At 38.6% G+C, this 17,076-nt stretch overlaps 1 protein-coding gene across 1 annotated transcript in view; it reads right to left on the bottom strand.

Moving 5' to 3' along the window:
• LOC124620049 (E3 ubiquitin-protein ligase Ufd4) overlaps positions 1-17,076 on the bottom strand; it is a 307,195-nt gene that overhangs the window by 159,916 nt on the left and 130,203 nt on the right. Inside the window, 5 exon segments of the mRNA XM_047146715.1 lie at positions 5,557-5,679; positions 8,440-8,670; positions 10,806-10,928; positions 11,522-11,689; positions 12,439-12,614. Coding sequence (XP_047002671.1) covers positions 5,557-5,679; positions 8,440-8,670; positions 10,806-10,928; positions 11,522-11,689; positions 12,439-12,614 — 821 coding nt within the window.

Raw genomic sequence — 17,076 nt, 5'->3', positions numbered from 1 at the left:
CGCCTGTAATCCACCCTGATGCCATCTACTCCAACCAGGCGCCCTCCCGACGGGCGCCACCCAGCCGTAGCAAAGGCCACCTGGCAGGATGGCCATTGCCAGGAATCCCAATGCCCCAGGGGGATGGGCATCTACCCCTTGGCATACGTGGGGAGTTAACGGCGCAGGCATCAGCAGAGCGATCCCTGTGTGATCAGGCGGCTACAACCAACAGGGTACATGGCGGCCCTACCACAACGGACTGGCATCCGTGCTGGATATCAGGCGCAGAGAAGTCCACGTTCATCATCAATGCAGAAATTGACACTGCATAGTGTGAGGTGGAAAATATACCCAGGAAGGTGTCCTCACCCAAGAGATGGAGAATGGGCAGGACTGCAATGCGACAACAAGAAAGAGGGCTAAAGATCTCAACGCGCAATGGACATAATGCACCTTGTAAGGCACCCTTCCCCAATTGGCTCGCTCTTCGGGAAAATTTTGACGAATGGAGGTCAAACCATCACATAAAGGCCGAAACGTGTGAAACTCCTTTTAGTTGCCTCATACAACAGGCAGGAACACCTCGGGCCTATTCTAACCCCTGGACAAACAGGTTGGGGGGGGGGGGGGGGGGGGGGGTTATTGAGTAATAGACATTTCTTCCACTTTGTGTGTCACCTTTCTGAATTACTCACGAAATGTCAGTATCAGAGCAATTATCTGTAACTCTTTATGAAGTAAAATGGTGATACTTTTTCAAATGAACCATAATCCTTTTGGTTACTGTGAAGACGCATTACATGCCTTCAAATTACAGTTACACATATAGGAGCACTTGCTCATGGCCTGCAGAATATTTTTTTGGTAGCATACTGAGAACCAATTTGATCCCACTAAAAGACAGGAAGATAATCATCAGCCCAAGCACAGCATCACTCACTGGATAACCCAAACATAACCCATGTGCAGTAGCTGCTTCTATATCTATACCATCATTCAATCACCTGCGTAACATGTGGCTCACCTTGAGAAACCATTTCTTACAGGGCTACTTACCATACACTATTCCACTATTACACAGAAGACTGTTCCTGAAGCATGCACAGAGCTTCCAGTCCATAGTGAAGAATTGCTCCCTGGTCAGAGCACCTATGTCTTTAACGGTGTTCCTATTTCACCTTTCCTGATGTTGTCCACCCAGTTTCCATTAGGCAAATGTGTGTGTCTTTACTGATCTCTTGGAAACCAAGAAAGAAATTCCTTGTTATAATGACTACCCATTCACTTGGATATACCGTCCACCCGCTACCATTTAATTTTAATTACAGTCACAATTATAACTTTTACTTGTCTGTCCCCTTATCCATTTGTTTGTTTTCCAGTCTCTCGCAATTATTCTGAAAAGGGCAGGGGAAGGGGGCAGCAGGCGGTAGACACATGGAAAGAATATGCTGCACCTCAAGTGGGACCATGTAGCCGAGTGATTTTGGTGAAGTATGTTAACTCAACAATCTTATTCCATGAGCCTCATCATGAAAGGAAACCTTCAAGGAGGTGGAATGAGACAAGTTATATGTAAACATGAAAAAGCAACCACTGCAAGGTACTTCTGTGAAGTATACTAACAATTTATTGTAAGTACCGCTAATTTACTCACTGTAATAACTATGTGAAGCACTTTAAAATATTTTTATGGATGTCCAAAAGCTAAACTAAGAGCAAAACTGTTCTTATGTGCCCATTTACTGAGTATTGTCTCAATTGAGGAGTATTTTTTCAAAACTCTGCAAACATAAAAATGTAGATCTTTGAGGGAACACCTTTTTAAGGTATCATATCAAAATACTAATTATGTAAACAAGATAATTTAACAGTTACACAGCTTTTGCAGGCGTGATTCTGACATTGTGTTTGACTTTTCTAAAATTTTCATTGTTTCTTTCATAATAGAGGAATGAAGTTTCCAAGATTTTCAAAAGTCAATAAATGCAAGATGGAAGTTAAAAGTTTTGTCTATACATATTCAAACTAATTTTTTCCGTTTCTTTTTTATTTTTAACATTTATTACATTAGAAGGTACTTTACTGTTCATTTTGTATAGAAATACTATAATGCACCACGATATTACACTCCAATATCATACTTTCCATAAATGTTTGACAGGCAGACGTGGAAAATAGCAACAAACACTTCTGAAATATAACAGAGAACACTGGGTACAACAACACTAAAGTGGAAATCTACTGCTCACTTTCAACAATGTCCTTATAAAAATCTTCTTCTCCTTCTGGTATGTTAAAATGCTTAAGACCAGTTTTTCTTTTCCTTGCTGGCCACATTCTCCTTTACCAAGGTGGCTGCTTGCCTCACTTCCTGGCTGCTGTTTCTGCATTTCTGTACCTCAACCTCTACTGAGCTTCCATTATAAGTGTCCGATACTGACAAAAATACTCTGTATCAGACTTTTTGCCATCACTCACTGAGCTGTTATTTTGAAAAGCATCTTAGATCATAGAGCTTTTAGTGTACTGGACCTGATATCCTGTCTCCCAAACTTTAGCAGCTTGATGAAGCCATATTGTTCCAGCACTTTATAGTACACAGTTGGTTAAAGAATACTTCCTTTTCCTGTAGTCTTTAGCCCTCTACCAAACACTCCGTCATTGCTACAGCCATGACCAAAAATAGGGAAATAATGTATCAGCTTATTAAATTTTTTGCTTTCGTCCACAAAGGTCATTAGTGCACACGAAATTACTGTAACTGTTTTGACTGGTACAAGACTCAGAAAATAACCGAATTTGGACATTTTCTGGCTGGGGTGCCTCAAGGTTTTTGGGAAAACCTAATAGAGCAGATGCTACTTAGTTACATACTTTCTGTCCTCCTGTTTCAAGCTAAGTATAAAAAGCAGTCCTTTCCTTTGTCTGTGCTCAAGAATGAACTGTAATGTACAAACTGTATAGACAATCCTGGCTTGAGTAGGATACTTCATCGACGGAGAGCTTTCATTTTAGCTGATTCTGTTTTATATCTAACTATACTGTAACCACATTTGTGTTTTCCTCCTCCATTATTGCATTGAACTTTCTTTGCACACAGTTTGTGGAAGCTGTGATTTGTTGTTAATTGATTCGTTTTTTCCAGCTCTTGGTCCTTTTGAGAGTGTTTTTGGACATCTCTGATGATGTTTCAAATGTAGCGGTACATACAGGTGCTGTCTAGCCAAGTTTTTTCTCATGCTGTATTCTTCCTTTTTGCTTCTTTACTGATGCTCCTTCGCCCTGAAAAACCTTGCTCGAACTGAGCAATAATCAGAAAATGTTGTTGTATAAACAACTAATTTACTTCTGATGTTGGCAATGGTGGCAAGTGCTTGTCTACAGTTTATTTTCTATTTTTCTGCAGAATACTCTCCCATTATCATTGTCAGCAACATCCTAGAATGTTATTTTCCCTTCAAGTCTCTCAGGAGCCACACACAGTTTGCATTTATTGACTTTTGCTTTAAGTGGCTGAGGCCAAATATCAAGTGTTTTACAAAAAATCTTTGTTTTCAACGCCCTGTAACCGTAAATATTGGCTTTTGACGAAACTGTTTCAACAGGTTATGCATGGTACCAAGATTGATTTTTAACTACAAAAACTAAATTTTGAAAAACGGGTCATTTGTTGACTTTCGGAGGGGGGAAAAAAAGGAAAATTCTCCTCAATCACATATCTTTACTCTGGCCGCTGTTTGAATTCCATCCAGAACTTTCCAGTGCAGTAATAATAAAGGTGGTTCAGGCGCATTCCACTAATATGTATTCTTCCTCTTTTTGTTACAACCATTTTCTTCTCAGTTTACGGATTGGAAAGCTGCTTGAAACAGTTTTAATGGTATGGGATATCTCTGCCCAATTATTCCTTCAACTCTGAACTTCCCACAAATCTTAAGACATCTAGAGGAAGATATTAGAAAACTAATGAATACACACATCAGTGCTCCTTAGGTTCAATGAACGCTTTGCTCTTCAAGGATATTAGTACAGACTGCTCAAAAACATACGAATCCCAGGTAAATCAGCAATTATACTCACTGCTCCATTATATAACTTTGTTCATGAGTCACAGACAGTTCACTGTACAAAGTTTGATCGATCCAAGTTTGATGACAACAGAAAAGAGAAAAGTATGTGAAGCTGTTAACACTGTATGCTACAACACTGAGATACAGAAATAGTAAGTTGTTTCGACAAAAACGGAGAAATAATATTTTTTCTGTCAATAGAGAAGTGCAGCTACTAGACTTACAGATGCACAACAACCAATATCAATAACACATAGGTTCAGCTTTTCCTGGAAACCATTGAGTGTGTTCGAAATTTTTCCTTAAGTGGGATCACTTTCCTGGATGTTCCCTGAAGATATCCAGCAAGAGATCTGCTTAAAGAAAAATTACAAATGTTTTCAGGAAATGTCAAAGCTGGAGACAGGGAAGGTGTGGACTCTAGAGAAAAGACCAACACTGGAAACGAATGCACGAGAATTGGAGGGGGGTGGGGGGGGTGGGAGCAGTTAAAGCTCAGAAAGAGAGACAGTTGAACTGATGTGGTCCCTAGTCGACCAAAATGGAGAGAGAAGGGCAATAATCAAAAGTTTTGTTTCCATAAGGAAATAGAAATACTATTTTTTGTCAACAGAGAGACCCAGCTACTAGACTTATAGTTGTACAATTACTAATATCAATAATATTGTAAAGTTAGGCAGAAAAAGTTCAGTTTATGATTCTACAGTAAAAATTTTAAATGGGGGGGGGGGGGGGGGGGGGGGAATTTCAATCTGAACTGTGGAGGGCCTCGGAAGCCCGATATTAACAGAATTACACTTAGTTAAAACATGGAGTGTGACACTGTTTTCATGCTTTATACAAATACTACATTACTAATAATTCCAGAAGAAAAAGCTCATCTGCTTTCCACCAGGAATAACAACTGGTATTAACATAATCACAAAAACTGAAATTTAAAGACGTTGCAGTTATTACTACCTTTATGTCAAATATTCTGTCAATTTTAAGTTTTATTTGACTACATGATGTAGCGCCAAGCTAAGCTAAATTTCTTCACAAAGGCACTTGTGGCCAAACTAAAACAGTGGTGGAAAGCTATCTCATAGCACCGCATGTTTGCTTGGGCCAATACCAATTTTCTACCAACTTTATACTTTGTCCAGCGAAACTGTACAGCTGTCAAGTCTTATTCTATTCTCCTCCCACCTCTTTTTTTCTTTTTCTTCTTTTTTTTTAATTGGTCTATAGCAAAATGTTTCAATGGAAGTGATACTATAGGGCTGGTATACCACATTTTGAGTCACCTGATGTTATCAATTAATTCCTTTTCCAAATATTCTGTCCACTTTGCCGAAGTGAGTAACCAACTGACAAGTACACAAATTTTAATTAGAATGCTTAGCTTGGAAACTTGAATGAGGACATTTCTAAGGAAGAAAACCAGCAGTCTGCAAAAACCAAATACATACTCCAAGATACTTTCAGGAAAAATTGAAATAATGGGATTTATATCACTTACCTGCAGCCCGTATCCTGAGCCAGGATTATCATAGAGATAAATGGGCAATTTCTCTATTGATTCGAGAACGGCAACCAACTTGTGCACCAGGACAGACACTGAATTCACACCTGATTCTTTGTCCTAATAATAAAAGAGGAACATATGAAACCGTTTCAATTAATTTCAACAAAAATATATTATTCAAATGTAATCAATTACAGGTCATGTTTTTTCCCCTAGATCCTAATGCTGAAATTAGAAAGCCTTGAAAATAAACAATAAAAATAAACTTCCATCTCAGAGGAGAAGTGTGAAAACTCACTTTTGCAACAAAAATTATAATCAACAAAATTTTTAATGTTTCACAACACATTAGCTGGCTCAAAAATTATTATTATTATTATTTTCCTTGGTGCATTACAGGGAAAGTCACTAGGAGTAAAACTAAAGTTTTAAGGACAATGATAAAATCTGATCCACTTTAAAACTATTACCCTATTATCCACACCATAAGAAACCATGTTTTTTTTCTATTTTTTCATCAAAAGGAAAGTCTCATGGACTAATCTGTTGTTTCCAGACTTGTAGCTAAACACACAATTTTTAATAAGACTGAAGAAGCAAGCTTATTTGTCCATAAATGGTGGCAGTAATCATCGTAACACTATGAATATAACATTTTTATTCTAATTCTTCACCATCAGGTGATAACCTGAGGGGAAAGGGGCAAAAATGAAACAGTTATGCTCAGAATACAGTAAATACAGTAGAGCACCAATCATCTGAATAATGATCAAATGACACACAAGTTAACCGAAAGTGTTCAGACAGCAAATTTAACATTGCGTACGCACCTTGAAGTTCTGCTGGCATTGGACTGGCTCCACTCTGGGCTGGCCAATCTGGCCATTTTACCACTTACTGCCAACCAATACACTGATAGTAACTTAGCAATTTTCAAAATTCGAAGAATGCAATCAGGGAAAATATTGAAGACTGGCTTGAGTGCAATAGTGTTGAACTCGACTATCAAGTACTGGCAGATGAGGAAATTACTGTCAGTGTCATCGACGACAGACAACCGTCAGTGTCATCGACGACAGACAGCTGTCGGTTTCATCGATGACAGACACCCTACAGTTGTGGTGGTGCAAATATCTCTATAGCAATGCCTCAGTATTGTCACAGCGCTGTAGACGGCTACTGTTTTTGCCTGCAGCTGTCGGCATTTCACAGTTGAAAGCTGGCAACAGTGCTACAAGCTGTCATGGATCTACTTACACTGTCTTGACTAAAGGAGAACAACTGTGCTGTGGACAGTCCATCCAGTGGGGATGCCTTGAGACAGCTGTGAACTGGTTTCACAAGAAGAAAAACCCGATGCTGTTCTGTTGCTGTCTTTGAAACATTAGCGAGATTTAGCAGTAGAAAAGTGTCTCAGCTCTGAAACAAATACGTATTAAACTGGTGCCCTCTTTTTAATGGTCATCTGCAATTTTCAAACCATTTATGCAGTGTTCAAAACTGGCTCTGAGCACTATGGGACTTAACTTCTGAGGTCATCAGCCCCCTAGGACTTAGAACAACTTAAACCTAAATAACCTTTATGACAACACCACATCCATGCCCGTGCAGGATTCGAACCCTGACCATAGCGTTTATGCGGTGTTATTTGTAAGATGTGTTATACAAAACATATATTTACAGGTTTGTGTTAAATTCTGTGTTTGTTTGTTTGTTTCAAATTTCTATGAATACTAGTTTTGTATGTTTTTGTAAATGATGGATAACCTGAAAAATCCGATTCTTTTAAAATAACCAATGCTCTACAGTACTCCTGTCAGTGGGAAGATGAATCAAGCAATGTAGGAAATAGACAAACTTTGACGTTAGCAATGCTGAAAAAGAGAAAAAATAATGAAAGGCAATGATGAAAATGGAAGGGAGAGAGAGAAAAAATGGCTTGGAGCAAGAAGTGCGGGCACAAAATAAGAAGAGCATGCCAACAGTGAATCATTTACAAACTGACTACACATCACAATGAAACCTTTTTCTTGTATCTTATACTTTCGCAGAATTAAATATATTGGAGCACACATTAATAAAGGTTTTGCTTTGTTTTCATCTTATTTTCATTATGTGATGTCAAATGCCTGTGAGATGGCGTATTAATTGAGTAATCAATGATAGCTCCACCTTAACTAATTCCGAACTCTCCATAACAAAACAATATAGGGGTGAATTAGGCTATGCTTTGACGACTGGCAACTGTTTCTAATGCACTGTGTTGCTGCAAAATACAGATCTGCAAATATATATGTAACTGATTTCCTTAATGTCATATATTGACATTTTGATCTGGAATGTAAAGGTCTGACTACTTTCGCTGTAAATGCAAAAATTTTTGTCAAATGCTTTACAAATGGATGTAGGACAACAGGTTTGCCATTTTCACACACTAGGTGTGTCTTATCCAACATTCACACCTGAGGTACACAGGCACATTTTTGTGGCACAATAGAGAAGTTTCCTCTCACCCCCCCCCCCCCCCCCCCCACACACACACCACACACACACACACACACACACACACACACACAACACGAAAGTTTTAGGAAGCTCTTAAGCCAGGCAAATAATGGAGGAAGGTAGTGGCAGTACGTGGCTGTGTTGGATGGAGGATATTGTAGGAGGAGATGGAAATATCCCACAAGAAGCATTGTAGGAATGGGTTATGTGCGAGGACAGGTCCTGGCAGCCCAACAGGAGGAGGCCATCAGATTCTGTATTGTCTTCACTGAGATAATTATACATGGATGGCTAGCTCAGCTATGAATTGTATTTTATTATTCAGGTTTACTCTTATCTACACACTTAACATGTATCTTAATGCATATGTACCTGAAAACACCGTTTAAAAACTCGGATACGCTGCTTCTGCAGGCGTGCTGTGGTGCGCGAGTGCTGGCCCTGATCCCAGTAACTTGTAGCTAAAAGTTGCAATAGCGCCTGAACAAGGCCCGACGAGTGCAACTCGTAGGCTGACACCAGACCTTCTTCCTGCAGAAGAGCTGTCAGTTCACCCAGAGCAGAACGGAGATTATCACGCCACGCATCGCCACCACGCATGTGCTGTAATTTGAAAGAATGGCAATAATTACAGAACAACACACTGAAACAGTAAACTACAAAGAAGGAAAAGCACTAACTCCGGTGGAGCTGTATAAGCACAAATAAATAATCAGAAATTCCGAGTAGCTTAGGCTTTTTTCTCATACATGTAAAACACACGCATGTGCATTCACCATGCAACTACTGTTTATGAGTGGTTGTCTATCACATGAATGTTTCGGGAATGCATAAGAGATGTTAAGACACACGAGCCAAAGAGAGGGCAGGGAAGTACTGAGAAGTAAAAGAAAGGTTGCTCTCATTGTCTTTTCACAGTTTCTCTCTCATCATCCTCAGACAATTATCTTGTCACTATGGAAATCACATCAAGCACAGCAATGACCTTTCCACAATGGAACACAACCTATCCTAACATAATTGACATCAACTATATCTTCTGCTTCCTTATCTTCCACAATAATCACAATCCAACCCATAATTATTTCTTATTTGAAGGTGAAGTTCCCAAACAAATTCTATAAACCGCTTTTGATGGCTGACCCAACATTTTCTCCAATACTTCCTCACCTCCTCCTGCCCTAGATGTCTTCCCTGTTCTCAACGAGCTAAAACACACCCCCACCTGCTACATGGGCAACTGTCGAACAGTGTGTGTGTGTGTGTGTGTGTGTGTGTGTGTGTGTCTCCCCCCTTGTTTTTTGTACCTACTATGGAAGCTGTAAAATAATAAAAAAAAATCAGAGAGAAAACAAACAAGACAGAACTAAAATAATAAGTAGGTTTTATCTGATGTAAAGGAAATATACGGAAAATGATTTAACAAAAATTACAAAATAAGAATCAGGCAATTCTGAACAAAGCTGATGTCACATAGTACACCTAATGGGATGCAAAATATACAGTGAAACCCCACTTTTACAGGATACCCCTCGCATTTTCGCACTTTACGTATGGCATATGTACATAACAGGGATCAAAAGACTTGTCAGGGACTTGTTTATTATCTAATAAAAACTACTGGTGTAACTGATAACTGTCTCGGAAGTAGGAATGTTTGACTCCATTTCATATGTCATAATCAATGTTTTTGAAAGCTTGCAGCTGTCATTCATTATTTAAATAATGAAATACTGCAGTATTTATTTATTTATTTATTTTCATGCTCAGCACGACAGCACAACACTATTCGAGGATTTTTTCTGATTGTCAAATGCAAATACGTACACAAGTATTTTGTGTGGTGTCTGAATATATGTAATTCTGCTTCTCGCACACTGTAGCCATCTTTCTGAGGTGGTCAGGTGCTGTGCATCCTTGGTTATGTAGAAAACCACACACATGCAAATTATCACTCACATTGTTTGCTTGTGTAACATCACAAAAAATACATACGTAAATCCTGCATTTGACAACGAAAATAAGTTCTCGAAACGAGTTTTGCACAGCAGAAAAAAAGATATGTAACTGGTGCTGTGTTTAAACTAAAAACATTTGAGCAATGCAAAGTGAATGACGGTGTCAACTAGCACTACAAGTGGCCAAACCCCAAAACACGCTAAATATGGATCGACACAATCACAACAATCACAGTTAAGAAATGGTTGCGATTGGTCACTATATCTTCATTCAAACAAACTGAGTTACTGCTATCAGCCACCACGCCAAGTAGAGCTTGGCAGCAGCAGGAGATGCAGCACAAATTGTTCCAACTTTTACATGGTCAGCAGTTAAAATCCACTGTGTAGAGTGCCCTGGTGTCAAGAAACTTAACCATGTCATATTTGTTAACACTACTGGATGGCCAGCATCATGCCAGTGTCATTTTTTCTCCATGAAATTTTTTTTTGTAATGTGTAAATCGGGGGGAAAATTATAAATATGTTGAAGCAAAATCAGTTGCAAATGAACACTGTGGGAATAGGAAATTTGACGGTAAGGATAAAAAAACGTCGTAAACGGCAGAAAACTGTTAATTCCGGGAACTTAAAAGCAGGGTGATACTGTATACAGAATGGTGACTGACCTAAATTTAGGTACATGGATAACCAAAGCATAAGCAGTTTTCATACACAAGGGAAGCATTAGAAATTTTTTCTGCTTGTGAGATTTCATTAGTACACTCGATGTAGGCTTACCTGTTTCTGACATGCTAGCTCAATTTGAGCCACAATGTTCCCAAGCTTTGCAACTACTCCTCTGGGCTGTGCCTGAGCTGCCTTGAAATACTTGTCATAGATTTCTTGGGCCTGAACTTTCACCTGGAGGGGAAAAAAAAACCACTTGCTTAACAAAATTCATATATCGCCAACGCGCACGCGCACAGGCGCACACATGTAGCTACTGTAACTGCAGCAATTCATGATCTCCTTCCAGGCACTAGTACATAGTTCACAACCACACTGCACTGGATAAAATTTACCCTGATCTATGTCAACAATACTGGTGTATCATCTCTCTGCAATCAGCCACAATAACCTAACTATCACAGCGTCTGATGCAGGTCATTTACACTATTCACTACTGGTATTTCTAAACAATCAGTGTTAATTCTACAAACTGAAGATAATATTACTTTCCTTTTATGATATTATGCTAAATGCAATACTAAAAATTAATAGTAATTAACTCACAAAACTGTGTTATGAAGTATTGGCTGCAAAACCACATACAAATTCTCAAGCAAATTTAGTTCTGATTAGATATTTTTTCGTGGGCAGCAAAAGAGTGGGAACTGAAAACATATTTTGCACAAAAGAATGACTGCAGCTAACTGTTAACTATGCCAAAACAGGTCTCTGAAGGTCCAAAGGTACTGACCGACACGGTATCAGTAATTACAGTATTAACATACCTTCTGCTTCATAGCTTCCATCTTTGATCGTAGCCGTTTTCCTCGCTTTCCTGTCCATCCTGCAGCAAATTCTGGACCAAGTGAAGTTTCAGCAGTGAATGAATGTTTCGTACCACGATTTGATTCAAAAATAAAACCGGGTAGATCTTCACGTAAAATAGTTGTTTGCTGGAACAATTAAAAAACCACACGCTTCACATGAAAAATATACTCTAAATGAAATAAATATTTACATATGATATTCACAAATACTCTGCAGTTTTATTTTAAATCCTCAATACTGAAGTGACAAAAAATAACTTCATAATAGTATATATACAACTGCTAGCTCTTTGGTCAACCTAAGAAGAAATGGATTACTAGCATTTGTATCTTTACTAAACATAAACACATTCCTGTTAAAAGCTTCATGTTTGTGAAAGTATTAATGTTAAATTGCTTTTCCACTATTTTCTATTCTCACAGTACTCATACAAGTGGATTATTTTCTGACACTTTGTCCTTGACCATATATTTTGAAGTTTCTGGGATCAATGTGAGAGGCAGGGTTCATGACTGATGTGTGATTATAATGAGAAAGACTTCTTTGTCAATGTTCCTCCAATTCCCTTCCACTCTTTCACAATCCAACCTTCAGAACATACACAACTTGTTATAAGTTTGCTCCCAACTCCAAGACAAAAGACCTACTGTAAATTCATACTTAAGGCTTGCTCTACGTTTCACCTCTGCCACCTTCCACTCCAATCCTGTAGCGGCCACCTCGTAGGTTAGTCACCTTAACAAGCAGCACAAGTTATTGACTCCTATAAATTACAGTGGCAAATTAGGATCACCCACATAACACTGAGCAGACTGGAGTAAACAAAGGACCTCAAGGATTAAGCAATGCAGATTATGACAACATAAATACATACCTGCTGGCCATCAGAATTATGTATATGAAGCTCTCCCTCTTTTCGTGAGGACAATGCCCAGTTCCCTACTACTAGTCGAGCCGGCCCAGCATGCGTCAAAACTGGCTGGCTCGGGGTATTGGGCTTCACTTGGGATCGAGCACGCTGCAGTTTCTCAAGAAATTCCCCTCGATTCTCTGTGAACACAAGAGATAATTATCATCTAATTATTCTCTCTCTTTAGCATTCCAGGTGCATAATAGTTTCTATGTGCCGTGTGTGTGTGTGTGTGTGTGTGTGTGTGTGTGTGTGTGTGTGTGTGTGTGTGTGTGGGGAGGGGGGGGGGGGGGGAGGCGCCTGAGCTTTGTAGGTTGTCATCTCTATTAAACTGTTAAGCAATTTTTATTTATTTATTTATTTTTTTGCTGTAGTCTTCAAAATTTGTAGTTGAATCATGGAGATTTATTGGGTGGTAAGTGGGCTTTAAAGTAACTCTCATAATTAATTTTTCACCTACTGATGAGAATCATAACAAAGCTTTCATGCATCTCACTCTTGAGTCTTCTGATATGAGAGATTCCCAACAATGTATACCTCACTTAATTTAAATCTGAAATGCTTAATAGTTCCCGCCAAAAATGAGTCTGACAAAGGATGCAAATATCTTTTTACAGACTTTATGTAGGCTTTCATAATTGAAGTAGTGAATACTGAACTACCACTACTTTGTTTCTCGTTGGTCAGCAATTGTCTTCCACTTTCTTATTCACTGTGTTCTAGAGCTTAATTTTTATTCATTCTCTCTTATGACTCAGTCTTCCGAATCAATGCTGTTTCTTTTCAGATTATCATGTATCTAAACTAATTTCTCCTTCAAGTTTCTCCATACGTACACGGTCCTGTGTGTTAGCTACTCAACTGCAATTTCAAACTTCATATCCAGTAAATTCCTGTCCTGAATAATGCTGAAAATGTAACATTGTTGCTATACTGAAGACATACTGCAACAATGTTACATTTTCAGCATACTTCCTTTAGCCTTCAATGATTATCACACGGTGCAGAGTTTTAAATAAATGTGAATGCGCAACGCTTAAAAGCATATAAAATGGGCCTATGGAACTTCACCCAGTTGTACAAGAACCCTAAGCTGAAATCTATTTGATAAGCCTTTCTTCATACACAATGCAGATAACAATATGTAAACACTGAAAAAAACAACACATTAACACACCTATTACGATGTGGAAAAACTGCTGGCATTCAAAACCACTTCCGGTCATCTCAGAATGGATAAACTTACAAGTTCCATATGGTTTCCAAGTGAATCTTATACCGTTCTTTCTGAAAGTTAGGGGCAAGTTCAGAAAACGATGACTGAAATGTATGGTGATTGTGGTCTACTTTGGAGAGAAGTGTGCACAAAGTCTCAATAACATTGATATCTATTAACTGAGGTGGCCAGAGAAGATGTGACAATTCATCCTTGTGTCCACAAAACCAGTCCTGGATTATGAGAACTGTGTGGCCCTTGTGGTATTGATAGCTATGATGCTATGGCGTAAATACATGACAGCGCACTCTAGCCGGAGCAGGAGAGCTCTATGAGCTCCGCTCCAGATTCTGCCCATTTGATCAAGAGCAGACGACTGTGACACTTCGCACCTCATTGCAAAGTTATGTAACCATTGATTAACTTGTTTTTTCCCTATAGTAAACATCTACAAGTTGAAACACAGTACCGACGTGTCTTACCTTTTCCTGCTCCTACTCACTTCCTACATTCAGGCAACCTTTCAGTTTTCAGGAGCAGACCCACGTGTCGCCTTCCAGGTGGGGTACAAAAGCCCTGTCATCTTGGAACACAGCATCACCATAGGCAAACAAACACTATATTGTGGGATGGTCACATAATCCTTGGCAATAACACGAGCTTGCAGCCCATGAAATACCATGATAAGACTGCCCAAATCACCACCGAATTGGCACAATGTTTCACTCTTCAGACATAAATTATGCCAAAAGTTGAAAACAGTATGCCACCAGACTAATCCGACCAAATGACTTTCTTCCATTGCTCCATAGTCCAGGTTTTAAGGCTTCGGCACCACAATTTTCTGTTTCAGGCATTTACATCAGTAATGTGTGGTTTTGGGATTCCTTCAGCTTGCCCTGCAATTCCCTGCTTGTAGAGTTCCCTTAGCACTGTTCTGGTACTGACTAGGTTCGCCAGTGCAACTTACAGTTCTGCAATAACCTTCTCAGCTGCCATCCGCCATTTTTCATCACAATTATCTTCAATGACTATCACTGTCACTCAACACACTTTCATACGCTTTGTGACTTAGTGGACAATGTTTTTCCACTTTCCCTGTATGGGGTACAACTCTTTGATATTGTGTTCTGGAAACACCAAATGCTTTAGCTATCATGATTACAGATGCACCCACCAAACAAGCATTAACAATTTGCTCACTTTCAAAATTGCTTCTCCCAACATAATGCTCTTACAACTATACAGAACACTGCAAAGGTGCCATTTGTGGTCAAATACAACAGTGCAATCAACTGGTTTGGCTAGTATCTGCATTTATGTTCAAGTAAAATTTACAACAGAAAGAGTTTGGATACCACCCACTTCCTAATTAAAACAAAAATAAGGAAATCAACTTCCTCAGAGTTATCTGGTAGACAAATTACTTAACAAAAAAATATGACATGGATAACAAATAATGTTCCATTGGGTTTCAACTATCTCAGTAAGATATCACCCTATGCAACTTCCTTCAACACAATTTTACCTTGGTGTTTGTTTAGACTGGAAAAAAAGAGCTTTATGAAAATGTCCACTCACCAAATCATGAATAGTTTCTGACAGAACAAAAAGAATGAATGAGCCTTCAACCTGATTCAAGGATCAGCAAGATGTGGGAGTACATAGCTTACCCCCACCCACATTTCTATATTTGTTCATAATATTTCGACTCCATTAGTTGTCGTATGGTTAATATGCCCTTAAGCAGACACTAAAAAAACACCATCAAGACAGTGACAGACAGACAGTAGTACAAAACATTCTAATATTAGCTCCACAAAAAATCTGCCAAGGAAGTTACAGTACAAGAGATACGAATCTCGCTTTCTTGTGAGCAGACTGAGGAGAAATCCTTAATTGGTCATTACTCCAGCCCCCCAATAATATACAGTTGGATGAAATGTGTAAACTACCCAGACAAAATATATGCTCCCATCACGAGATGCTTAACAAAAGAGGCCAGATGCAAGTAGGACTCACACTATGAGGGTTCCGTACAAACTTAATTATGTACGTAGATAGTTCACCCAACCCTGGAATAGAGAATCTCTATGATTTTTTCCCATAATCAACAATGATACTGGCAAGGAGTCAGTTCGGGAATTCCATGATTTTCGAGAATGTTTTAATTTTAAATTTGTATGTGGATAACAAGTGACAAAAGACACATATTTGTGTGATGAATTACAAATTACCAATTTTCTGATTTTTTCCCTTTACATCTAGTGTGAAACCTTGGTTCCTGCCAATTTAATGATTTTAGACCAACAGAAAATACCCTATAGTTTCTGATAAGTAACTTTGCGAGTAATAAACTATGTGATACAAATGACCATATCTTCTGACTGCATTGACTTAAAAGCTTCAATTTTTACACCGCCAATGGACTGTATACCTCAGTACGTGACAAATTTGAACTTGATACATCTATCTGTTCCTGAGAAAAAGATTTTTAACAGGGATGGACAGACAGACAGACAGACACAATATTTTTACCAACTGTGGTACAGAATCTTAAGAATGACATCTTTACTTTTCATTGTTGCACAACAGGCAAGAGACAGCTACAGCGTATAAGACATAAATCTTCAAGAAGGACCTGTGTGTAAGCAAACACTTAAAAACTGTGTTACATTAGGTTGGTGAGATAAATTTGGACTAACACATTTTATCCCAACTCAAGTACTACATCTGTATCTATTACACCTGTACCCATAAACCATGTATGCTGTGTCATTTGGGGTAATTTGTGTACACAGTTCTATTGCACTCCCAATTACATTTGCTGACAGTCCATGAAAAGAATAAGCGAGTGTAAACATCCCTGTAAGGAAGATTTATTGCAGTTTTAATATCATGATAATTAGGCTTTTTCCTATGTCACTGCGCCATCACATTCCTTTGGTACAACTTTGACTGAGTACCAGCTTGAACTTTGGGAGCATTAGAAGTGAAGCAATTTTTGTCAAGTGCATTGAGGATGAGGGATGGCAAAGTATCACCAAAACTGCATTATCAAATTTTGTGTGAAGCTGGAAAAGCCATTATTGTACATTATGAACAGTTACAAAGAGCTTAAGGAAAACATTCTCTATCCAGGGCACAGGTGCAATTTGCCACTTGCCCTTTTAAGCAGATTGGTAAGAAGTGAGACAAGAAGGTCAAATGCAGAGAACTCTAACAAGACACCAATATAGAAGGAATTGAACGTGTAATGCGATCAGATTGGCAAATAACTAAGTAAGAGAATGATCAATGATGGGTAAAATTTGAACAGCTTCAGTGTCCTTCAGTTTTAATAATAGATTACGAGATGCACAAAAGATTGTTGAACAGAATTTCTT

This window comes from Schistocerca americana, chromosome 6, assembly GCF_021461395.2.
Source record: "Schistocerca americana isolate TAMUIC-IGC-003095 chromosome 6, iqSchAmer2.1, whole genome shotgun sequence".
NCBI lineage: Eukaryota > Metazoa > Arthropoda > Insecta > Orthoptera > Acrididae > Schistocerca > Schistocerca americana.
Note: the sequence above shows the minus strand (reverse complement) of the source record. Positions and strands in the feature narration are given on the sequence as shown.